The sequence below is a fragment of the Prunus dulcis genome, chromosome 6 (assembly GCF_902201215.1).
Source record: "Prunus dulcis chromosome 6, ALMONDv2, whole genome shotgun sequence".
Classification (NCBI taxonomy): domain Eukaryota; kingdom Viridiplantae; phylum Streptophyta; class Magnoliopsida; order Rosales; family Rosaceae; genus Prunus; species Prunus dulcis.
The window spans coordinates 144,246-170,788 of record NC_047655.1 but is presented as its reverse complement, the minus strand read 5'-3'; the positions used below and the strand labels follow the sequence as shown (position 1 = coordinate 170,788).

The 26,543-nt window shown below is 37.7% G+C and overlaps 3 protein-coding genes across 7 annotated transcripts; 1 reads left to right on the top strand and 2 right to left on the bottom strand.

The window, feature by feature from the left end:
* Positions 1-2,040: 2,040 nt before the first annotated feature.
* On the bottom strand, positions 2,041-6,874 carry LOC117632548. Of its 4 annotated transcripts, none has more exons than XM_034366058.1 (5): positions 6,388-6,873; positions 6,108-6,301; positions 5,631-5,934; positions 3,447-3,497; positions 2,041-2,681 (listed from the first exon to the last, which is right to left on the bottom strand). In XM_034366058.1, the coding sequence occupies exons 1-5, from the start codon at positions 6,478-6,480 to the stop codon at positions 2,646-2,648; spliced, it is 678 nt and encodes a 225-aa protein (XP_034221949.1). In that variant the 5' UTR covers positions 6,481-6,873; the 3' UTR covers positions 2,041-2,645. The 4 variants fall into 4 exon arrangements, with proteins under 4 accessions (XP_034221949.1, XP_034221948.1, XP_034221950.1 ...); XM_034366057.1 differs by having other exon boundaries at positions 3,408-3,497; positions 6,388-6,871; XM_034366059.1 differs by lacking the exon at positions 3,447-3,497 and having other exon boundaries at positions 6,388-6,874.
* A 644-nt stretch (positions 6,875-7,518) lies between these two features.
* On the top strand, positions 7,519-9,584 carry LOC117631600 (RGS1-HXK1-interacting protein 1). Its single transcript, XM_034364845.1, has 7 exons — positions 7,519-7,936; positions 8,161-8,238; positions 8,417-8,469; positions 8,572-8,708; positions 8,808-8,872; positions 9,075-9,133; positions 9,285-9,584. Exons 1-7 carry the CDS (start codon positions 7,627-7,629, stop codon positions 9,372-9,374), a joined length of 792 nt encoding a protein of 263 aa, XP_034220736.1. The 5' UTR covers positions 7,519-7,626; the 3' UTR covers positions 9,375-9,584.
* Positions 9,585-9,807: 223 nt separating this feature from the next.
* On the bottom strand, positions 9,808-24,014 carry LOC117630699 (nuclear pore complex protein NUP214). 2 transcript variants are annotated; one of them, XM_034363425.1, is made up of 17 exons: positions 23,627-24,014; positions 23,322-23,530; positions 22,745-22,913; positions 21,357-21,503; positions 20,984-21,108; positions 20,255-20,367; positions 19,857-19,996; positions 19,413-19,575; positions 18,178-19,240; positions 17,300-17,452; positions 15,431-15,488; positions 15,189-15,322; positions 14,998-15,122; positions 13,364-13,712; positions 12,326-12,524; positions 10,347-12,242; positions 9,808-10,247 (listed from the first exon to the last, which is right to left on the bottom strand). In XM_034363425.1, the coding sequence occupies exons 1-17, from the start codon at positions 23,826-23,828 to the stop codon at positions 10,135-10,137; spliced, it is 5,358 nt and encodes a 1,785-aa protein (XP_034219316.1). In that variant the 5' UTR covers positions 23,829-24,014; the 3' UTR covers positions 9,808-10,134. The 2 variants fall into 2 exon arrangements, with proteins under 2 accessions (XP_034219316.1, XP_034219317.1); XM_034363426.1 differs by having other exon boundaries at positions 10,347-12,239.
* Between the last annotated feature and the right edge of the window lie 2,529 nt (positions 24,015-26,543).

Below are 26,543 nucleotides of genomic sequence, written 5' to 3'. Positions count from 1 at the left end.
AACCAAAGGTTGCTCTCAGGCCAATCATTCTATTCGGTTCTTATTTTCTTTTTCTTTTTCTATATTAAGAACCCTTCATATCCAATTTTAGTCGATTTCTAATTTCTTTTCTACAAAAGTTAAATAGTAGTGATTTTTTGTTGGACAAAAACATTGTGATTATTTAACAACTTCCCCATTGTTTTTGGTTAAAATTGTCATTTCACAACTATTGATACCCATCCCCCCAAAAAAAAAAAAAAAAAAAAAAACTACCGTAAATAAGAAGGAGGGTTCTCACACTAACTACAAAGATATCATGAAGGTTCAAACATGATATCACTGATACACAAATCAATACCATTTTCTACTTCATATGTGTTACATTTAACAGGAGAGATAGATAAGTAAATATATGCATTAATTATAAAAAGTAATTTTGTTAATACGAGTATACTTTTTTTTTTTTTGGGGCAATACGGGTATACTTAGAAAACAAGTTGTGTTGTATGAAGTTTCTTTGACCAAAAAAAAAAAAGTTGTATGAAGTTTCTAAGGTTTCACATGTAATACATAATACCTAATTTTTAGGAGTAATAGCAACGACATTAATCTTTGAACACCAACTGATGTGATAATATTCTATTTATGAAATTTTTTTTTTCCTTTTGAGAGCAATAGTTTAAATTGGAATTTCTCACACACACACAACTATGATACCTTACTCTCCGTTTGGATGAGAGAAAATAACTCGGAATTTAGTTAAAAATTATGAATTTAAAAGGAGAAATTGACAATTCTCTTGTTTGTCAACTTAAGTGCGGAATTTATTAAATGACGCATAGAAAAAGTTGTGAAAATTGGGGCATCAAATTCCCGAGTTTAATTTCCACCAAATAGGCGTTATTTTGCAATTTCCACACTGTCATTTACAAAATTCAACATATATAAATCCAAACACTAAAATCTTCAATTACTAAAAATTGAAATGATAGAAATTTAAATTCCGTCATTTTAAAATTCTATATAATTTTCAATTCCTTCATCAAAACAGATGATTAGAAATTCAAACCTCCAACCTTTTAGTATGCAAATCAAATCCTTTTTCCACTTAATTGAGACCCATTAGCTATATTCATGAAATATGCATAACAAATATTGGTATCCAAAGATTAATGCTTTAAAAAATAGTGGGAAGGTTGACATTGACAATCATTCATATGGCCGACACGTCATTTCATAAACAATTAAAGCTTACGGCTCATGGCCCCATTGACGTTTCAATTGAAAGCTTAGTTACACTAACCAGTTTTATTAACCCAAGGGTGTACTATTTTATTCTGCATCTCATCTCCTATGGTTCAGAAAAAAAAACCCTCAAGTTGTTGATGGGTTTAATTAATATCAAAGATGATTTAATGTAGCATAGCAAATAGCGAAGGGAATCTAAAGTGAAGGTCTCTTTCTCCGTTGATCAATATCCTGCTGGCTGCACCTCGATTAATCCCTTGATGATTTGTTTTTTCCTTTTCATTCAGTCGGATCTCTTTCCTTACGTCGTTTTTGTACATATTCTCCTTTTCTTCCCAAAAAACAAAAAGGGAACCAATCCTCTTCTTTGGTAGATCCCTCTTGTTCATGTTTAGGCTCTTTCGTTTTGGAAGCTGTTTCTGTTTACATCTATCTGTTGCTTCCTTACTTTACTCTAACCTAGTGAAAAATAGCTTTAACTTGCAGATCAGTGGTCTCAAATTCGAATCTACATGGAACCTTGGTAGTGTGTGTTAGACATTGAACACCAGCTTTTTTCTTAGCAACAACTAACAAGTCCACCAAAAACTCATCCTATCACTCAATCCTATTCCTCTCCCTAGACTCACAACACACACTCAAATTACATGGCCGTTTAAAAAAATTTAAATAAAAAAACTGATCAGATGGCCTTTACCTACTCTTCAGTCTGCATGTTTCTTATTTACGCTGTCCATGGTTCTCATGGTGAACGTGAGAAGAATTATACGTTTAGGCATACGATTATCCAAAAATAAAGAGTCGTATATCTACCATACACCTGCTTAAGAAAACAAAATTTTGCAATTAAATAGTTAACAATGACATAGTAAGGGAGTGTCTTCATCTGCAAGGTATATTTGATCAGAAGATATCATAGCAAGGAGTGTCTAATCCCATAAAAAACAAAGCTCCATCGAAAGGGTCAAGCAATGCTACGCTATTAAGGGGGAACAAACGTGAGGCAATTGCCTCGGTTCCTTAACGACGATGCTACTGTCGACTTAACTAACACCCAGCCCGCACAATTCGAGTACAAGAGGCAATTGCATGTCTGACTGTGTGCTGCGCAGTGTAGCCAGCATGCTAATGCGAGTAGTTCATCCACATGGACCACTGGTCTTGGATCTTGATCCAAGCTTTGGCTTACCAAGCTTTTGGCATACCAAACCACAGGGACCATCCATGTGGTTCTCCTTTTAACACTTTGATAGGCAGCTTCCATCCGGGCAAAAAAAATCCAATAATATGTGATCCGACTGTACAAGGCTCACTCCAAAAACACAATCTGCCCGCAGTGACTACATCATATGAAATATCCTCTAAACAACTAGGGGAGTGGTTCCCAAAAGAAAAGAGAGATGGCACGCCCAAAATTAAACGGAATTAGGCTGGTCTGCTGCCTTCTCCACCTGCAAGGACTCATCTAGTTAGAAGCGGCAAAAATGACAATTCAAATGGATGAAATAATACTTATCAGAGATCTATATAAGAAAAACTCGTATAAAACTCTAGCAGGAAAAAGTCCCAATCCCTAAATGAACAGTCTAATATATTGTTCCGAAATGCATAGATCTATCTGATGACAATCTTCCCTGTCAATGACTAATACTTAAATGGCATAGGTAGCAAACTGTAGTGGCTGAAAAAAATGCACGAGTCAATCACATTTTGGATGTAATAAGAAAGCAGCACAAGAGAAAAACTACTGATAAGGGGGCCATTCCAAGCTGGATGGCTAAAATCATTTTACACAACAATTCTAATGCTTGCACATAATCAGAATACAAATACGGTTAGATAACCGCAAATCATCATCCCATCAAATTATGGGAAGAGAAGTGCACAAATGTATTATCGAAAGTCCAACTGAGAACTCCATGTCTGTTCAAATCCAAGAAAATGGCCTCAAAGTGCCACCCAACCAAAAACTCGATGTAGATAAGCATGTGAATGAAATATTCGGTCAGTTGGCGTTGCTGGGAGATAACACAGAAGGGTGAGGAAGAAACAATGCTATCTACTGAATCCAATATATTAACCCCATGAAAGAATAGTGGGGATCACAACCCGCATCAGACACATTATGTTTCTAAATTTCATAAAAATGATCAAAAACATATTTCATGGATACTCACATCTACAAACTCAAAAGATCTGACTACAGATGGTTTCACCTTAGAAGCTTCAGCAGCAGAAGTAGATCCATTGCCACTGTAACATTTTCCCTAAAAACAAATAACAGTGGTTTCAATTTGGTAACAGTTGAGAAACAGCCAATGCTACCTTCTAATACACGAGCAATATTACGAAAATCTGAAGAAACAAAAGATATCAGATGTTTCCAAACTTCAAACACCAACGCATATCTCAGTGGTTCAAATCATAGCAAAATGTAAATCTGCAAATTAGATGTTGCACATAGTACACCATATATTCCAGTTCAATTTTTTCCCCTGGTGGAATACTGTTAAAACCATCATGCAGGGAACCAGAACACAATGCAATACGAACACATCACTTTTAATTTTTCTTTTTATTTGTTTTTATTATCACATGACTTCATAAACACTTCAACCTAAGGCCCTTAGCATACTCATCCCCTCGAGTGTTGACCCTCAATGAACTTTTTAGAAAATGAAATCCTTTACACTTTTCTAATGATCTTCTATGTATCATTTTCCCAAAAGGAAAAAGCACAAGTAGAAACTGTGACAATGGGTGCAAAACAATTCTCACATCCCAAACAAGGGTCCCAATGAAAATTCCTTACATGTACTAACCAATATATCTCTACAACAAACACTTTTGTTGATCACATGGTTCATTCATTGGCCAGAAAAGGAAGGAAAAGTATTTGCAGAGTTCGTGCCTTTGATTCCTTGGAGACTTCAATATTCTCAAGTCTGCATCTAGGTGATTGCTCAACATCATCGATGAAGTCAGATCAAAGTGGATGAGTGTAACAAACTGCATGGATACCCTCTCCTTCAATCACCACAAAACATATCCACAAAAGGCCCCATCTAATGGATGCCATAATGACTCAATGATCGAAACCAATTTTAGCAAGAACTTCGGGGCTAGAATGGCAAGAACATCAACGTTCTCTACTGTTGCCTGGCCTACCATCCAACGATGATCCAAGTCCAAGTAAATCCTACAGGATTCCTCTGATGGAAAGGGCCTTTTCAAGTCCAAAGAACAAGGTTGACCACACCCACTTAGAACAGTTGAAGTCAAACCTTTCAGCTCCCACTCCTAGAATGCAAATGTTACCAGAGCAGCAAACTTGCCCAGAGTGGACATCTGTCCAGAACAGACATATCACGTCCTTTTTCAAGGAAGCCTAATTAGAATTACTTTCCTTAACCAAGTTGGATACAAAGAATTGAGAATAGCGTCGTTGTTCATGGTATCCAACCCTCCTGTCCTTTATAAAGATTCTTGCCTCAAAGTCAAAGAGGACTTTGATGGTCTCATAGGGAATGGTACATACATTGCATCACTAGAATTCTACGTGTTCCTGCTACCTTTCTCCTCAAACATTTTCGAATCTATATATTTTCTTGTTGTCTGTGGAAGGCATCATGCTGGTGAGACCCCTAATCTTCAATAGATACTTTCTTGTTGTCTTGTAGGGATATATTCACAGAATCTTGTCTGCGGTGAATTTTGACAACCACAAGTGGGGCACTGTCTACATTCCTTCATTATGCTCTTTCTCCCTCATGTCTCTCCTTTACTGATATTATGATAACCAAAATTTAGGGTTTTAAAATTGCAGACTCTATCTTCTTGTTTCTTGTATAAAAGACTAAAAGAATTGTGGACTCTTAACTTTTTCTATCTATAGACAGTAGTGTTTAGAATAGATTAAAAAAACAAATAAATATTGGTAGTGGAAAACTTCAGTTAGATTTGCAGCGGCATTGACTTCTAACCCAAGTTTCCAAGAATCCAAAGTAAATTAAAATGAAGTTTTAGAGCAACATGTAAACAGAAAGAGGTGATGACATATTTCATTGATGTCTTTCTTTGAACGAGTAAACTTTAAGGAATCATGGATTGTATGAGATTCTAAACAAATATACAGGGCGAAGGTATACAACTTTGTTGCTTTACGAAAAAAAAAATTACAAAAGTCGAAAAACAAGATGCGGTGAGTTTGTTAACATATTATTGGATAAACTTGAGGGTAATAGGCGAACAAAGAAAATGAGGCGATGACATAGTCTAAGTGTATATACAAGAGAAATGCAAAGAGAAATGAAAGGTTGAGTAGGTATGTAATGTAAGAGGATGCAATGTGAGTGACAGATAAATGGGTAGAAAGATAGATAGAGAGAGAGAGGACAAACCTGACCATCTTCAAAGAGTGATGAGTAATAAGCTGGATCATAAATAGAGCCTCCTAAAGCATCACTAGAATCTGAAGTTTGTCGAGGTACAACAGGAGTAGTTGGACTCAAGAAACTATTTCTCAAATCAAAATCGGCTTCTCTAGGAAGTGCACTAGTGTCTACATAGGAAAGGCCCAACCTGTAAATCTGAATCCACAAGAAGGAGGAGGATAACCTCACAGAAAAGCCAACAATTTGCATGACGAGAGTGAGTTTCACTGAGAAGATGTACCAAATTGTATTACTCCCAGGAGAAAGGTTCCTGCACAACAAGTGCACAGACAAGAAGAATCAAACATACACATTACATACTTCACCAAAAAGGAAACATACTTGCTATGATATTACAGATAAAGACTCATATAGAGATGGGAAATGAATGTGATATATACATGGTTTGGTTTGAAAGATAAATTGGAAGGAAACAAGATTTACCATATTTCGTGGGAAAAGAGAATGAACCAAAAGACATCGAGGAAGACGGTGCAGACGAGAAGGACGGCATATGTACGGCCGAGGCTCTGACTGCTGCTCTCGATTGCTACCAGAGCGAACAATGCAATCGCCAGATTTATCAGCAACACCCCGTTGTACAGTGCTCCCAGCGATCCCACCAATGCGCACCCAACCTATGCATATTGAACAATCAGTGATTGATATTGATTGAAACCCTTGTTTTTCTGGTTTCGATGAATTTGAAAGGCACGAAACGTACCTGAATGTAGAGGAGGATGACGGCCAATGATTGAAGCCTGTCGTAATCACGAAGCCATGGCTGTATTCGATCACGCAATGATTCACAAAGCATTATAGACTCCTACCCCCTACCCCCTCCCCTGCCCCACCCTCCGACTCTCTCGCTAATCTTCTTCTTCTTATTTCACTGCTTGTTGTTGTTGCCTTTTTCTCCAAACCCACCTATTATATGGCAATGAAAAATTCAAATGAACATTACGTGAATTTAAGGTCTATTTTCCCTAATGCCTCTTGAGGCCAACTCATTCTTCCAAAGGTTCTTGATTCTTCCTCCTTTCTTTCTTCTTCTTCTTGTTAAACCAACTCTTCCTTTTCTCAGTTTCTTTTCCGTTTCTCCCCCTTTCTCTTTTTTCTTTTTCTCTTCCTTTTTTTCCCTCTTGGCAAATTGGCTGCTAGTACAGCTCATGGTAATTACCAATTGACAAGTAATGTTGAGTCATTTGACCATTAGGTAGGTGCATCATCATCATCATGTACATGACCAAATTAGCAAGTGATGGGGGATGAGCTGAACCCTGGCTACTATGCAACTTAGCAACTAGGCTACTATTATATGCCATTTCAAATTTTGGAAAACTCTCGTTCTTTTTTCCCTAGCACATTAAAGACTTTTTTATCGTTCTTTTAAGATCTATAAATATAGTTACTTGAGAAGACTTGGGTTAGATTAGTTGGAGAGGGCAGTGAGTTCGGCTTTCGGTCTTCTTGTACCTATGTTTGAATCACCATTTCTGTAAATTATATTAATTTAGAGTAATTTAGATTATCACTTATATTAATATATATATATATAATTAATTTTATTCAATATGTTAAATTATTATCCAATTTAATAAGTTTAATTCCAACACACCAAACAACAATCCAAATTCTCATTCATTTTAATTGAAATAATTAAAGCTCTCCGCTGAAACCCCTCATAAAATATTGGTGGAAGAATAAATTAAGGCTCCTAAGCTAAGAAGATAAAATTCATTATGCTTAAAAAAAACAGTTGGGCCTAAAAGTCCTTAGCATGTCCACAATTTTGCTACTTTTCGAAATGGGCTCCTTGATGAGTGAGAATGAAAGCCCAAACTGATACATATATTGTTGGCGAAAGGCCTTTCACTTACTAGAACTAAAAGGCCAAGAGGCGCAAAGCAAGCAAATAATTGATCTGAGAAAAAAAAAATTAGAAAAGAAAGAAAGAAGGAAAATGGCGGAGACGACGCCGTCGCCGTCATCATCAACGTGGGAGCAAGGGGAACAGGTGAATGTGAATAGTAGTAATATGAGTTTAGGAAAGGGTGATGATGATGAAAAGAATGGGCAAGAGGCAGCAGCATCAGCTTCTTCAGTGGCAATGGCAGCATCGATGGCGGAGGATCTGCAGCGTACGGTCATGCAATCCACGGACTCTGCCATTCGTTCAGCTCGCTCTCTCCAACACCACTTGCCCCAATATGTCGAAAAAGCCGTCTCCGACTACAGGACCTACGAAAATGCTTTCTTCACCAAGATCAAAGGTAGGCTCAAAGTTCTTTCATTCCTTCTTTCATTTCTTAATTAGTTAATGGTTCAGATTTATTTTTATATCATAGCGAAAATGGCTGGCTAATCACTAATTGGTAATCAGTAAACAATCATTAATTGAATTGAAAATACACAAATTGATCAATCATGAGCTTGTGTGTGCGTGAATTTTCTATTTTGTAATTGAACTGAATTGAACTACATGCTGTGAATACAGAAGGGTTGATGAGTGCAAGAGAGCACCCAACCTCAACTCTTGGAATTGGTCTTACTGCTGCCTTCCTTCTTTTGCCAGGTCTTCCTTTTACTTTGCTTCAATACTCACTCTTTTATTTATTTGTTTGTTTGCTTCTTACACATGATTTCACCAACCTATGCATAGCCCATAACACAGAACACATGCATCGTTCACACTTTCATTTTTATGCCTGTACCACACATATATTCTAAAAATATTAGGCTCTTGGTTGCAGGACCAAGAAGGTTCTTCATCCGCCAGACATTTAGTCGACTTCAGAGTGAGGAGGTATGTATATGTACCCTCCCTCACACCTGAAACTCAAAACCTTTACCTCTAGTTTCTTTTTCTTCTGATATTAATTACAATTTACAACTAATGTATGTGCAGGCACAATTTGTTAGAGCTGAGAAGAATGTAAAGGAGCTAAATCTTTCAGTTGATTTGATGAAGAAGGAGAGCAAGAAACTTCTTGAAAGGGCACTTCTTGCTGAAAAGGATATGAAATATGGCCAGACTGATCTCATGTACCCACCCTCTCATCCAACTGCTCTTGTATTGATTACCTATATTTTCATTACCTGTCTGTCTGTCTGTGTCTTGATTCCACCAAATAATTTATGCAGGGATGTGGGAAGTCAAATTCAATCTCTATCTAAATCTGTTCACAAGGTTGAATCCCAAGCTGCAGGTTTGAGCTCTTGAATGCTCTCCCCTTTTCTTTTTATTATAAAGTTAATTGGAGAGGCTTTAACTTGGTCTTGGGAGTTTTTATGTTTGACTTGGGTCTTGGTTCTCGATGTCATGCACTTTTGATGAACTTGGATTGAGAAAACGTTTATTGAATATCAGACTGGAATTATGTCCCCATTTGATATTACATTTTTGTGTAGATTTAATGGATGGGCTGCGAGAAATTCCTAATAGGGAGGCCTTGAAGCTTAGAGCAGAGGCAAGTTCAAACAAAACACCACCTTCATTCACACTTTTTGTTTTAATTCCTTGTGCATTTGTTTGAATATGTTGTTTACATCATGGTAAAACTGTCTCTTTCTCTCTCTCTCTCTCTCTCTCTCTCTCTCTGCCCCTCATGTTTATATTAGGTTGCTTCAATGGCATCAGTTTTGAAAAGGCAGAGGTCTGTGCTGGACAAACGGATAATGAAGATCTCGGAACTAGGACTTCCAGTGTAACAACTAGGAGAGATTGAAGGGCGATTGAGCCAGGAATTTTGCTATCTGATATAGGGTGGTGGTTTACACACCCCCTTTTTCTTTTTGTTGATTCTCAATTGGCATGCAACCATTAGTTCTGCTTTGTAAGCATGCAACCAGTAGTTCTGTTTTGTAATAAAATAACTCCAGGAGTGGCAATCAATTTTCACTTCTATTCATTTGTGAATATCTTATCTGACTTCCCTTTGTTATCGTTAATGATTTTGTTTTAATTGCAGAGAAAGACACAAGTTGGAGATGTAAGAGAAAAAAAATCGATATGGGAGAAATAAGAACTTGTTTTGCAATATAAAAGCTATGAAAGGTTTTAAGTGATTATTCAGTTTAACTAATCATCGTATGACAGTTGGAAATAATTAAAGATTCTACTCTATGTAGCATAGATATGACAGGCTATAATTCAATTGACGAACAGTATCAATCTTACAAAGGAAAATAATGTTGAGCATCGTACGGCCATGTAATGTTGAACATTAGAAATAAGAGCAGTGGATGCATTCCACCCACTTAAATTGCCCAAGCATCCACTTATAATTGGTATCGTTGCAAGTATGACAAGGAAATACGAACTATACAACGGGAAGTTGGCGTAACCCATAACCCAAAACAAGTTTCTCAATTAAAGTTCATATGATTTTCAACATGTAGCCCTTCATCAAGTTCAATTTTTATCAACAAAATACATCAGTCTCAGATTTTGTCCAGAACTTTCTAATGGTTACTTCCTCATCTGTGTGAACAACTCCGGAGGCTTTCCAGTTCCTCCTGCATTACCAAAACCAGAGAAACCACCAGATCCTTGTTGACCGCCGAATGCAGCAAATCCACCACCTGAGCATATTTATCCATGACACAAGTCAGCTCAACAGCTTTCTAAAAGATAAGGATTTTACATCAGCATCAATGAAAAAAGAAAAGAAAAAAGATTACCAGCCGCAGGAAGTCCACCACTAGAAACAGCACCTGTAAAACCACTACCAGCTGAAGCTGCACCAACAAAACCCACTCCACCTGAACCTGCACCGGCAAACCCACCACCACCTGAACCTGCACTGGCAAACCCACCACCACCTGAACCAGCACCACCAAACCCACCACCACCTGAAGCCAAACTGGCAAACCCGCCACCCGCAGAAGCAGCACCAGCAAACCCTCCAGTAGCAGCACTTGAGAAGCCACCACTGGGATTAGTTCCAGCAATGCCACCACCAAAACCACCGGGTGATCCAAAACTGGTTCCTGGTAGACTAGTACCAAGCTGTCTCGACTGTCCAAAAGTACCAAGAACTGACCCTAATGCTTGCTGCCCGGGTCCAACCTGTACTGGCTGGCCAAACTTACTCGGACTGGGAGCTTGGGCAGTAGTACCAGTGCCAAAGCCACCAGCAAACCCACCGGAATTTGCTGGCTGAGATGATTGAGAAGGCTGTAGAGATTGGATGTTAAAAGATGCAGGCCGAAACAGCTCTCCACTAGGGACAGTCATGGAGAAAGGAGAAGTCACATTTGTTCCTGCATTGCCAAATGATCCACCAAATGGATTAGGTTTAGGAGCTGTTGGGTTAGGGGCAGAGCCAAGCCCAAACCCACCAAGGCTTCCCAAACTAAGTTCAGTTGTGCTGCTTGTGTCCGGAGCCTCCTCATCCATGTCATCCTCCTGTGCATTTTGTACATCCAACCCATCAGTCCTTCCACCAGTAACACTCCCTAAAGTTGGGAGTGTTGGGAATGGAGAATGTCCGGCAGACGGCTGTTCTTGCTGAGCATTCATTCTCACATTATTTGTAGGACCTGCAGTATTGTTCGAACTGGCCTGGCTCCCAGATGTCAGTCCTGTTGAAGTTTCAATTGTGTGGGGAGATGACACTGAAGGTTTAAGCTTCAAATTAGTTTCAACTGTGGAAGGTCCACATTCCTGAGGTGGCAATATAGTATTAGCATTCGTGTCTGTTTTAAAAGAATGCTGGATCTCTGTTTTAGAAGATTCTGATGTTGAATTTGTCACAGGTGATGGGGCAGATGAGGACACCAGTGGGTTTGAAGCATCAAAAGAGAAAAAACTACAAGGAGAAACAATTGGAGAGGGAAAAGACAATGACGATGTTGATACAGGCTTACTCACATCTGCAGTAGTGTTAGAACTATCCACAGATCTGTTTGAAGGCATCACGACTGATGGTGAAATTGATAACGGAGAAAGAGGTGCTGATGATGAACTAATTACTGGAGATGAGGGTGTCGAAACTGACATTGAGAATGTGGGAGAAGGTAAAATTTTACCAGGCTGGCTTTTGCTTGTTGCAGCATCACGCTGGTCAACCTTTCCAGGCTGGCTAGTGGCCACAGGAACAGCAAACGAGGAAGACAATGGAAAATTCAGTTTTTTCCCAGCTTCAATAGATGGAACTGTTGCGGTCAAAGGCCTATCCTTCACACTCTCTTGTTTTGGAAGCGTACCTTTGGCAAATGAATTTAGCATATCATTTGGTTTCTTCGGCAATGATGGTGTCTGTGTAGGAACCAAAGAAACAGATGGTTTCTGACTAGTGTCTGATTGCACGACAGACTTTTCTTTCACTGAATCTGACTCGGACTTCTCAATATATAGAATGCCATTGCCAAATTTTTCTGCTGTCATATTAGGTTCCCTTGCAAAACTTTGCCGACCTGCAGGCAACAATTGGGATGCTGATGACATTTTGTGTTCTTGCATTATAGGAGATGTCAGCCCAGTAGGTTGTAATGGTCCTTGAAGTTCATTAGCCCAAACAAATGGAGTTGCTGAACTCTGAAAAGGCTGCTTCACATGCATACCCTGAATGCCTGCTCAAAATATGTTTGCATGCAAGAGCAACAATCAGTGGGTGTTAATAACAACAAAATCAGAGAACTTTCTGGTTCTGGTTCACCTTTGTTTTCAGATGGATGCAAGAAGGTTGCAGGGCTTATGTGATCCCTTGGGCCAGTAATGGCTGATCCCTCCAGCAGGCGAGGGCTAAAGTGTTGCTTATCAACGGCAAAGGATGATCTACTTGTGCTTTCCTTGCCACTTTCTTGCAAAAGCAACCTTTTCACAGTTGCTTTTGTAGGCTCATAATCTTCCCAGCTCTTGATCATGACCAAAAAAAGAATGCACACATGAGTCTTGCAAATTTTGTTGATAAGACACAAACATTTATCCAAAAAAGAAAAGTAGGTTACAAGAACAATGGACATCAAGCCCATCCAAATGACCTACGAGCATCAAACAAAAACATCACATTCAAGTCAAATTCTTCCAAATCATTGTATATGCTAAAAATCTAGATCAACATTATTCAGCATCGTTTGATCCGAGACAACAAATCTGAAACTCTAAGAGTTCTATGTCCCTCAAATTCCTTTAAAAAAATATTTAATGAGGAACCCTAAGCCCTAAACCACAAATTTCAACTGATTGGAGAAATAAGAATAACCCTGGGATATGTATTTCTAAGGAGATGGAAATGAACATTTCTCTCAAATCTGAGAATCTCACCCATCAAATCGAACCTCTCTATATGACCCTTGCAAAGTTTGTATTATCACCAGTCAGTAAAGCAATTACTTTTAAGAAACATGGAATCAAATAATTCACAAGCATATAACATATTATATTACAGGACCTGGGGGAGGTAGGAGGGGAGAAGAGTGAGAGAGCCTGGCAGGACTCTTACATATGTGTGTGTGTATATATATACATATACATCTATGTAAATATATGTACGTCTGTAAGACGACCCTGATATGTCCAATTACTGACTAAGCCAAGTCCATGGTAGATTCAGCATAAATTTGACAAACATTAGGCTAACCACACAAGGAGTTGGGCCCCTGCATCGAGCATTGATCACAATTGATACAAAATTACAAGCAGAAAGTTGCTTATTTCTATTCAGGAAACACGCAGAAGTCCACGGAATCATTACCCTGTCCAGTGAGTCTCTCCTCCTCCTTGCAGTTTCTGGTTCGTAATTCTTTATGGCATTCACATTTCTCCTGGGCTGATCTTTAGAAGCAGCAGAACCCAAAGAAAATGATAGTTTCTCATTCGGCATACCACCAACTTTTGTAGCATCTGGGGAAGGGGAATTGAAAGAGGCATCATATGGAATCCCTATTGTTTCAAACAACTCTTTTTTTACGTTCTTTTTTTTTACGGAAGGTGACTCTATCTTCAGTGCTGCCATTTGTTTCGAGAGGCACTCAGAAAGATGATCAGCAGCAGCTAATTGAGACGTCATTGTGCTATATAAACTATGCAAGGATTGAATGTGTCTGCAGAGAGATACCTCAGTAAAGTTATAATTACGGAATAGGAAATTTTTAGAAAGCTAGAACAAAACCACCTTATCTCTATACTCAGGCTATTAGTATCTCAATTGCGAGTTGGGAACAGGTCTGGGTGCTCTATCCCAGTGAGAAATAATTATATAAGCATACAATGTACAAACATATCGTAAATAAGTCATTAATGCTGAATTGGCATGGAGATGTTGCATTAGATTAGGTGTGAAAACAAGCTCAGCCACTTGCTTAAAGCTCAGAGCTTGCAGGGTTGATTGCTTATGTAAAGATATCTATATTTTTCGGTCACAATAATACATCCTTGAATATACGTTTTAAAGTGAAGCTTTCATAATTTCCAGCTTGGGCAGAGGTCAAGTTTGGGTAGTTCAAGGTAAAGGAGCTGAGCTTTCAAGGTTAAGCTATGCTAGAGTTTTGGCAAGATTTCAATTAGAAACCAAGCAAGCCAAGCCTGCACACTCCAAAGTGCCCTCAATTTAGCCTGTTTGTACCCTTAGCATTGGTGGTACTTAAAAGCTACAAATGCGATAGACAACAGCTATTATTTGTATGGTCATGATTGGAAGTTAGGAACTGTGGCATCAAAACTACACTTGGCGTGTCTAGTGAAGGTAAGTAGAACAGTGGTGATGAGGTGGTTTTTTCGCAAAGAAGGAACATTGATGTCAATCTTATTAGATCCTCTGTGCGGTGGAAGGATTAGCTGCTTACAGAGCTGGCTGTATGTTTGGGAAGCAGTGTTGGATAGAATTCTCAAGGCATGGAAACATAAACATATATTACAGGTTGGTGCCTCGAATCTGACAATGGAGAGTCTCTACTTCACTGTTCAGTGGCAGGGAACTGTGCAAGCGCGAGTGGTTCTTTGTTTACTCTCTGACAGGACTGAATAAGTACACATTGGAATAGCTCATTGTGGATTCTGATGCCTTTGTGAGTCATGTGGTGTTTATGGGGGAAGAAAATGCTATTGGAGATGTGGAAAATTCCATGACTAAGCTGAAGTCTACCTTTAAACCTTCATGAGTTCTATAAACAGGTGAATGTAAAAGTTATTCAATTAAGGTCCTTCTAGTTTTCTTAGATTTTAGGTTTTTCTTTTGAGGTGTTCAGCTTGTAGCCTTCCTGTGAATTCAGATTGTGCCTTTAATTTAGTCAGTTCATCTTACTTACATTAAAAAGAAGGCATTAGAAAATAGCAGAACTCTTTCAATCTCTTATGTTTACATATGCCAACAAAGTAAATTCAATCTACCTTGAAGGCCCAAATCGACTCTGCAAAGCTCTTCGACCAGCATGAGCTCCAGCATTTTCACCAAATTTATTAAGTTCAAGGGCATTAAAATGCCTTTCCAATTGAATTAATTGGTCAGTCAAATCCTGAAAGAGAAAGTAATACGTAAGAGTGATTAAACATTAGGCTGCAAAAATCAAATGATGAATTACCTGATTCATTTTTAAAATATGTCGCCGCTTCAGCTCAAGTTCCGAACTCAACTTCTGACAATTCCAGAAGTCCCAATATCGGCTATCAGAAGCTTGCTTCACAATGCCCTCCATGTATATTTTCCTTGCCAATACTGACCAATAGAACAATCAATTGCTCAATTCAACTATCTATATTTTCCTACATGTATAAATTGGAAGCATTCGGCTCATGACATGAAAAATCCGCATATTAAAAATACCTTGTACAGTTATGTCAAGAAGATGTTCAATTTCTTGAAGTCGTTCATCCATAATGCTCTGCCAAGTACAAATAGAACTGAGATTCAAACAATAATAACATGACATAAGAAACTCGAGAATGGAAAAGTCAAGTGGTACTGCCAAATGACAAGCATCCAATTTAAGATCTCTGGTTGCAATGCAGGATTATATTTTACTACCAAATGCTGCAAAATTTTGGCAATGAACAGTAAATCATAAGCACATTTTTAATTCACTAAAGTTTAGGCCTGGACATACAGGGTAGAAGAAATATGGACGAAAAAACTTCAAACAACAGACAAGGTTTATGTTCTGGATGATGGTTTGCAAAGATCTACATTATTTAAAGCCAGGAACAACCTAGACTGAAATAGATGTTATAGAAGTGCTCTATTTTTTAGGGAAAAAACCAGAACAAAGAATTGAGAGATTTTTAATTAGTATAGAAGAAGTCAGCAATGCTAATTTCTCATAATTTGCACAAGATGGACAGCTTTTTATTTCACAAATACAGAATATATAATAAGTACTTAGAGATCCTTTAATTGGTGAAGGATTGGCACGATTGCACAGTTGGCACTGCTTTATCATCTTTCTGATGTGACCCTAAGCCCTCTAATATGTCTAAGTGTTGTTTGCAGGGCCCGAAAATTGAAAAATCACAGACTAGTCTCTCATCCATTGCCAGTCTACGTTTTCCCTTTTAATTTTTTGTCCCTGAGGTTGTAAGTTTGGATTCTTATCTTCAGGTTCGTGAGCTTTAGTCTCTTGATGTATAGGAGTTCTTCAAAGATCGAACATAATCTAGGATCGTTCACCATTTGCTATGGTTTGGAATTGGTCAATAAAATTCAAGCTTATAATGGAATTGCATCAGAGGCTTTACTAGTTGATAACAGAGTTAAGTTTTGGTTAAAATGGGCATGGTGAGTTACTACACAAAGCGCAAGTAGAAGAGCCTGTATGATAACTGGAAGGGCAGTTTTTTTAGTTCACTGTCACTTATAGAAGAAGCTTACAGAAGCATCACTTCAGTGATGGTTATTTTCTGGATTATTTGAAAGGAGATGAACAGAAGATCTTTTGAGGGTGTGTTTTTGGCCACGTATGGGAAAGGGTTTGCTTTTCGGCATCATTATGGCCCTCAGTTTCTTCAGAATTTAAGGATAGTTCTTTTCATGCAATATTATGCAGCTGTGATTTAGTTTTATACACGTGTAATTGCTGTATCCCTTGTTGTATCCAATTGGAATAATGCTGTTTCTGATGATATACCTGGTTTTAAGCCCAGAGGATAAGTTGTCCACTGTGCTGTACGCTTTTTTTCTTTTTTCTTTTTTCAAATTTTGTTTCCTATCAAAGAAAAAGAAAAAAAGAAGACACAGAAACAGGCAGAGTTGTAGGACTTCAATTTGTTTGGGCCAGTATGCTTTGAATCTCATTGTTGCATTTGGATATCATTTCAATTTATTGTCTCTAATGAGGGGGAGCTTAATTTGTGGTCTAGCATCTCTTGAATTCACTTCACCCTACAGAATTTAACTAGAAGGATTTTCATTGCCAAAATTGCAGCTTCTTTCTTAGACGAACTATAATTTAAATGGAGGCAAATGTTCTATTTGGTCATTCTCACCTCTCTTTTAAGCTTTCCTAGCTGATTTCTCTTATGGTATCCTACCACAGAATGACAAGACGTAGACTTGGCTTATATAGAGGTGGGAATGCTACACAATTAAATGCTACAGTCAGCACAGCCTCTCAAAATACTTTCTGAATACGAAATAACAAAGAAAACTTATGAAAGTGATTTGACAAAAATACTCCAGAAATTAAGTACAAAACATCACCTTCCACTTTCTGCATCTGTCAGATAGAGTCCCTATGCCTCTCTCCAATTCTTCAACGGACCTTTTCTGATTAACAGTGCAGGCATCCTTGAAACCACCTGGTTCTTCTATAGATTGTAGAAGCATATCCAACTCCTTGGTCATCTCTTTGATCTAGATGAAAAAAGAGAAAGACTAAGAGCTCTGAAAATGATCAAATTCAGCCTCCAGAACATTCCACAAGCAGCCAATAGAGAAGTAAAACAAACGATTGTGCATGTGTGTGTATAAATATAAAGTCTAATAACCAAAACAAAGATGCAGTAACCTACGCATATTACATTTATACAGGAAATGCATAAGTTAATAGAAAAAAAACAATGATACAAAAGGAAAAGAATTTACAAATACATAACAAGCAAAGTAACAGTTAATAGAAAACACCTGCCAAATGATGATGAATACCAGTGAAGGGGCATTATTAGCTTAGACAAGGACGCCCAAAAGAACACATGAAATCTAATCCTGTACCAAGAAAAAGGGAAACTCCCTATCATAAAAAAATCTATTTTCCTAACCGACCGCACATTATATGCAACACAAACCAAAGAAAAGGGAGCATTACAAACAATAGGGTAAAAAGTCTGAATGGTGCAAGCAGTTGAATTTGTTATTAAAATATGTTAGCACATAAGCAATAACAATGGATAAGACCACCAAGAGTTTAGCATAAAATTTCTATAGTAAAGTGTGCATAACAGAAAAATTTAAGTTCCAACATCGCTTTGTTTATTCTCCACCTTTAGATAATTTGATAAGTTTCAGAGACGTTAACAAATTGAAATAAATAAGAGAGCTGGGATGTGTTTGAAAAAGAGGGCCATAGACAAGTACATTACATTTCCAAATTGTTTTGATGAATTGGGTTCAGAGTTCAGCCTCCTTGACGGGGGTAGATCACTGTAACTTTCCTTGGATGGATAAATGTTGTAGTTGGGAGACTTTCTGACGGAAAAACTTTCCTGTGATGACATTAGGGAGCTAGAAATGGAAGGCAGTGATACTATATTTCCAGCCGCAGCTGATGGCCTTTGTCCCCAATTCTCCGTCAGCCTATCAGAAAAGTTGCCTGAAGTTGATGAACCAGAAATATTCTTGAAATGAAGCGGTTTTCCAGAAGGTTTCCCATAAGCATCTATAGGAGCAACAATTTGATTAGCATTTCCAGATCTGCTACCTTCAATAAAATTTGAAGGCATAAGTAGAGATTTCACATCAGTGTCCTTTGATGATATGATATTTCCACTTGACCAGGACTGAGATGAAACACCCTCTAAACCCGTTGGCTCCATTTTTCCTGGAGATCCCGCCGCTGTCTCAAAACTTTTATGTGTATCCTTTAAAGTGGATTGTACAGCAGTTCCAAGTCCAGCAATTTTTTGAGTTTCTGTCTTGGTTAAGTCCCTGAACGCATGACCAGGCACCCCTTGGAGAGAAACATTAGTAGATGCTGACCCTATATTTCTGTTTTCCAGTCCCGGAAACTGTAATTGGTTCCCATTTTTATCCGGGTAGTGCTTTGGGACAATAACTTCTTGTTGCCCATCAGCTTCAAATGATTGAGAATTTGTCAGTGGCTCCACTTTCTTGTTACTGTTGGTACTTTCTTTATTAATTGTTTGATTAGTAACAAACTCAGACGTCAAAGTCTCATTTACATCAAGAGACTTTATGTCATCTTTTATACGAAAATCAAGGCCTACATTTCTGTCAAGTTCTTTTCTGTTCTCAATACCCAATGGAGCATCCATAGAAACCTTTTCAAGTTGTTCCTTCCCCAGCCAGGAAGAAGGTCTAGATGACTTACTTTCTACCGGTACCAATACAGTGGAATCCTCTTCCTCCTCTTCCTCGTCAGAAAGAACAGAAACAATAGTAGGTGAAACTGTAATTCCACTGACACTGCAGAAAAATTCAAATCAATTGTTATATAAATAGCTATATAGTAGGTTCTAGAAACTAAAATCCTTAGGCTGTGCAGCACCACTAAAGGCCAACTTAAAGAGCTAGTGAGCAAATAAAGAACCATGTGACACTTGTACACGATTGTAGAATTAGGAAAACAGAAAACTACCTGGCAACATGGAACATGATTAGTTTTCCCTCAAGCGTGAGACACATAAGAATGCAATATGGTGAGAGTTCTCTCTGTTCCTCTCCAAGTCGGACACTAATTTTCTCACTTCTTGAAATTTTATCTACGCAGAGCCCCAGTATCAAATTTTCATCATCATTTTCTGAAACAAGGGGCACAAGCAAGCACAAATTAACTTAACCATAACCAAAAAACTAAAACATGTGAAATAAAGTAAATGAATGAACTGGTGATGCATGTGACACCATTATAGGGTCAAAAATGGAGTGATATGAGCCATATTTATTTATTACCAGATCTAGATGAAAACTAATTATGATGTCACAAGGGTAATCACTAACATTTCTTCACAATCCATACAAGTTTCAGCTATTTAAACATTACTGTTAGCCTAAACATTAAGTGAATTATAATTTTGAGAACCTTGAAGCTCAATCCTTGGTAGCAAACTATCTCGGAAAATATCAACAACTACAACTTCATTCTTCTCATTTCCAAGCGACCAGCTAAGATACACAATATGTTGATCCACGTTCTTCCTGTTAGCAGTAATTGCAAGTTCACTGTAATAATTACCAAACAAATAAGTTAGCTATCAGCATTCTATGAAATATAAATTTTGTACATACAAGAAAGATGGAAAAGACAACGCATAAGAAGTTAAAGAACCACATTCATTAGAACATATGCAACACGAATATGAAATGCAAAGAAAAAGGGTGATATTAGCAAATTATTAACAGACCCATTAGCTGCAAAGAACTACTCAAAAAAATTAAACACACACACACAAACGGGGAATATCAAATAAAAATGCCTACCATTGCTCCAAATAGCTCAATAACAAATATGGGCCACTAGCAGAAGGCAGAATGTCGTCAGTGAGTCCCGAAAACAAATCATAGAAAGGTATCAGAACTGGCTTGCAAGAACCCTACAAGATAGGTCTCACAAAGTTAGGACATACTTTTTTATATAGAAGAAATTACAATATACTTTGAGGAAATTAATGTGAAGATCAAATTGCTTCTTATTTATTATGCATTCATATACTCCCCTCATAATTTAAGTTACTTATATGTGAATCTAACCTTCTGATTCTAATACACCCACATTTCAGAGCACTACTAAAATGAAAAGCCACTTATTAAATTTAACACTCAAGATTCAGATCATAATCTATCAATTCCTACAGCTCATCCATGGACATACGCAACCTTCTGTAAGTCATTACACAAAAAAGTCATATGACGTTTGAAAATTATTAATAATTCTGCAGACCAAATTCAACTTGAAATCCAAACTTCAATAAGCGCATTTTCACTTTGTAAGAGTGAACCAGTAAAAGGGCCACCAGCCTCTCTATTAGACATAATTAAGTTATCATACTGTGATACAAACATACAGAGGTAACACATCTCATTTAGATGTGATGGCACTACTTAGAGTCAACAAAAAGGGAGGGGCAATATCCATTAAAAGTAATAAATAGGAACAGATAGAAAATCCTTTGAGTTAAAAGACAAAATTTTAAAAAAATTATTACTTACATAAGCAAACTTGCCATCTTTTATTTTTATCACTTGGACAAGGTAACTTTCTTCATTTCCATCTGCAGTAAGTTGAAAGCATCCTAGAATGATGCTATCATGACGAACCCACCTGATAGAGTCCACTGATGATTCAGGAAACACTTTAGTCTCAGAGGTTGATAATGGTTAATCTTTTTTGTATAATAATGGCCTTACTTCAATAAAAACAACATCAAAATCATGTCCAGGTATAAAACATTACAAAGAACTAGGACAATGCAGATCGGAACATTACAAATAACTAGGACATCAAGTCATTAATTCCTAATACAGATTGGAACATTACAAAGAAAAACAAAATATGGAAATGTAACCATACAACGTAACATACCTTTTATGCTGCAGTTCGCATTGGAATCGTCAGTCCAAGACTTGAACGAAATTAACATTGACAACCTGTCCTTGAAGTTAGATGATAGAATGCTAAGAATATCCCTTCTTGCCACAGCAATTAGTTTCCCTTTAAAACTCCATCCAACTACGATAAAACACAAGTCAAAATAAGCATGAGTTGCACATATGTAAAATAATATAATTGATAATTTCTTACTCTTTGGAATTCCATTTTAATACTGTATTCATAACAAACTCTATGTAACTGAAATAAAGAGCAGTAGTACATGGCTTATCCTTCAAGTATATGTAGTCATGCTGAATTCAAATAACTAAAATGAGCAATTTTCAACATGCAACAAATTCACCTCTCTTATGCAAAAATATAAGATCCACCTACTTGATGCGCCCATGGTTACAATTTTGCTCTACCATTTGGGAAGTGCAAGCTTCAAGTTCAAATGAAGAGATTGGACAATTCATTTCAACCAAGTTAATACTAAAGACAATTCTTTAAGAATGATTTCCTGATGGAGCGTGGACACAACTCCAACTACTGTATTTCTTCCTATATTTTCTTTTTTCCTTACATTTCAAAACTTTTTTCTACTCGATAATACTTCAATGCATGGGGGCATCCCATGTTGCTCAAGGCATGCAATCTCGTTTAGTTTTAGTTTTAAGCAAATCTAATTGATTAGTATGCTTACTTGAAATAACTAAACTATGCCTTCCCTGTGTGAAGACCAAGTCACCTCTTCTTTGGTGTGCACAAGAGTTGAAATTTTGTTTTCCTAATTTATAGGCTTTGAATTCCAAAGACAATTAGGGTCTCTTCTTGTGATGGGAAAATATCTCAGGTTGTCACAATTGCACAGATTCAATTCTTCGGAACAACCACTTTTTTCTTTCTTGATTTGGTCAAGATAACAGCCACTTAATGCAACAATAATGAAAGATTAGGAGCATTTTTTTATCTGCCTACTATATTCAACTTTAGTGGTAGGAGATGGCCCTTTTAAATAAGAGAAACTGATAAAGTCTAATGCCTGCGCAGCTGCTTCTATCATTTCCATATGTCACAAATTTTCTGTTCCAGTCATATTGTAAGTTTTTGTGATAACTCAAATGGGAAAGATTATTGTTTGCGTGCACGTGCACATATTTGATAAAGCGCACAATGTGTGTGCAGCTGTGTGTGCAGCTAAACTGTAAAGTACGAGCTCTTGAACACAAATGCTGTAATGCTCCTTAATGCAGTAAATTTACAATGAACTCCAGAGTAAGTAGGCATGATGAACCTGCTCATCACATGCATATGGACACAAGTGCCATAAAAAAGATGTGCCTCAAAGATTGCCTAAGAGAAGTGGGGGGAAAAATTACCAGCATCAACATTGTCCATCACATCTTTCATAGGGCCACCAACTGTTCCATGATATAGCTTCCCAAGATTCGAAAGAACCACATAAAAGTTTTCAGGTTTCCTCGTCCACTGCATATCCTTGATAGAGCTGGATTCATTGAGCGAACAAGAGAAAGATGGTTTTAGACCCTGCATAATGACAGAAGAAAACAAACAAGGAATAAACAAAAACTGTATTTTGCAGTAAAGCAAATGTTCTAGAAATGGTAAAAGTCCCCATGGGTTAGGTGAAACAAACAGAAGATGCAACATTGAGGGGTTCATTGGAAATACACTTGCAGGTGGAAAACTCTAAGGGAGTTCATCTCTATAACAAGGACGATCAGAGGCATGAAGTGTTAAACAGCCATGCACTCTTTCCTACAATTCAAATTACGCATGCCCAAGTTGAAGTAAATGGTGATGCTAAATGATGGAGAAAAGGCAATAGAGTTTATAAAGTTGAGATGAGCGTCAAAATGCCACAATCCACCGAGACAAACCAATAACACAATAGAGGTAAAAAGAGAATGATGAAGTGAAACCAAGCAAACGCACCTTATCGAGAAGGGAATCAACCGAGAAGAAGTGAATGTTCGCATCAGCAGTAGCGGCAAGAGTAGAACTATCGGTAGAGAGTTCGAGAATGTTGAGGTTGGGAAGGGGAACATCCACAACACTTAGCTCCTGTATAGAAGAAGAGCTTCCCCTTTCCTTAATCTCAGCAGCTGAAGCCATAACATCTTTGGTCCTCGCAACGCAAAATCCTAAGAAACAACAACAACAACAACATCAAAATTTGTTTGTTTGTTTGGTGCAAATCAGAAAGCAATCAATTCGATGTTAGAAACCGAGAAGCTGACCAGAGGAATGAGCAACAAACACGAGGCCGTGTTTCTCGGAGACGGCGAGGGGCCGGGAGGGACTGCCATGGAGATCGAAACAGGATTCATCACGCTGAATTGGGACGGGTTCGCCGATCCTTTCGAAAATGTAGTCGTTCGACCCCACACGCTCTCCTTCAATTTCTTCTTCTACTTTAATCATTTTCGCATCATCAGACATTTTTTTTCCCTTCTTCTTGGTCGAAACCCTAACACCAACAGTAACTCTGATGAGTTTGGGCGGGAATACTGACTGACCGACCGACTCGCGTCTGCCCTAGACGGCTACACCACTCGCCACGGCACCAATATCGCTTTTCTTTTTGTCCTTATATGGTCGTGTATAATTAATGAGTAACGCAATAATAACCTCAAATCTTTAAATTGTGATTTTTAGAAAACTCTTTTCAAATTGTGATTTTTCTCTGAGTCCTTATGCTAGAAGAACCTCAAATCTTTTAATAAAATCGAAGTACTTCATGCAGAAACATATGTTAGGAGCTTCGCATAAAGCTTATTCTGCAATTGTAAGTTTTTCAAACCAAATACTTTTAGAAGAGTTTTTAGTTATCAGAAAGTAATATTAGCCTTTCTAAAAACAATCCCAAACAAACCTTTAATTTGTAAATGTTGAATCGCTTTTATTATATAATATCATTAAATCTAGGAAGAAAGAAAAAACTTACAATATAAATATATAAATGTAACATGGAGAATTGTCATATCGCACTTCTTCTTAAAAGAATACAAAGTAAGGAGGAGTGTGGAATGGCCTTTTAGAAATGAGAATATCAACTTTACTTTATAAGAACACTTAATCACATAGTAACAAAGCTCATGGGCAAGCTTTTCATTTCTCAACAAATTTGATTATGTTATAAAGAAATGAAGCCCACATAGGTAAAACTAGATGACAATTAGTCAAAAGATGAAGATAAAGCTAGAAGGTATTAGTTAAAAGATGGGATAATGATGTTGGGGAGAAATCATTATGTCTCCCTTGATAAGCCATTTGCTTTGCCTATAAATAGGCATTATATTTGCTTGTAAACACATACGGAAGAAAGAAGAGAATAGAGGGAAGAAAGAAGAGAATAGAAGTGAGAGTCAGAGAGAAGAGAGAGTAGAGTTTATTAGAGGAGAAATTCTGTCAGTGTAAACACCACAAAGAGAAATATAATTCCACTCCCAATATTACATTGGTACTTCTCATCCTCTGATTATTCTAGTTTTATAACATATTATGAATATGAAGATAGTACCTAACCTAACTATTGAGTATGAAATACAGTGCCACTAATAAGAAGCCCAACAACAATAAGTCACTCATCAGACGATTGAGAAAAACAGACAAAGGAGGGCTATTTTAAAAAGGGAAGGCCCACCAGTCATGAGATATGCCTGATTGAGAAACTACTTTTTCTTTTTCTTTTTTAATGGAGGAACTACTTTGATAATGCCTATAGAATAAATAATGTGAAGTGATGGGGAAAAAATTAGGGAAACACAAGAAGAATGGATCATGGCATTTGGCATTCGGATTTTAATTGGGTTAGGTGTGGAGGGACGTGGGGCTTGGGTTAATTAGGACTTAGATAGTTGTGGGTTGCAGTGTAGGTTTTGTTAAATTTTAAAAAGATGGGATAGCGGTTCACTACTAGCAACACTGATATTGTCATCAACTTAACCATCTACAAAGCTCAGTAGGTGTGAGATTTTATCACAAAAAGCCTCGGTAATATTAGTAGTGGAACAATTCATTATATATATTGTATTTTATTTAGTCAAGTTTTCGATGTGGGACTTATATTTTTCAACATGCCCCTTAACGTGGGACCACCATATAGTGGGCCACACGTGGAGCCAAGTCAACATCAAAGTCAAACATTCAATCCCAACATGTGAACATTACATATTGGATAAGGGGTAGGTGTAAACATTCAAGACCAACATGTAAACACCACATATTAGGTAAGGGTAAAGGCCCAATTCAGTCCCAATCAATCAACCAACTCTGATACTATGTTAAATTTTAGAGAGACGGGATAGCGGCCCGCTACTAGCAACACCAATATTGTTCTCAACTTAACTACCTACAAAGCCTATTAGGTGTGGAGTTTTATCACAAAAGGCCTCGATAATGTTAGTAGTGGAACTATTCATTATATCTTGTATTTTATTTAGTCAATTTTCTGATGTGGGACTTATATTATTCAATTATTCAACAGGTTTAGCTGAAAGACTAGTTGGGAACTCGACAGGAGCCACAAATATTGTTGGAGACGAGAGAGCGTCCATCGCTAGTTGTGACCTTGAAAGAAAGGAATTGAGAGTTAAGGTACGTAGGAGTTGCTTTGCCAATTTTGACCCCAGTTACGAGACATAGCCTGCTAGCTGCCGGATTTAAAGGACACACAACCACCAACCATGTCACCAGCTCCACCCATATTGCTTATTGTAAATACCAGATAGGGATGGCAGAAATTCCCATCGGGTCGGGTCCCCGGCCCTAACGGGGCAGTTTTCGGAAGAGCATCCTCTTCGTAGCTAAGTCCTTAATTGTGAAGGAATCAGGATGAAGCGTTAATGAACAAGAGTTGTCACGAAGAAACTTATTTGCCGATAACAAATTGTGTTTAATATAAGGAACATGTAACACATCCTTTAAAGTAAAAACAGCAGAAGGAGTGTGTATGCGGGTAAAACCAGTGTGAGAAATTGGTAAGCAATTACCATTACCAACTTGCAAAGAGTCAGAGCCAGTGAATGGAGAAGAATTCTGCAGGTGCTGATTGGTAGCAGTCACATGAGCAGTAGTGCCAGAGTCAACAATCCAAATAGGAGAGGAAGCAGCAGACTGTGGATTAGCAAAGTAGCCAGTAAATGGTCTAGCAGA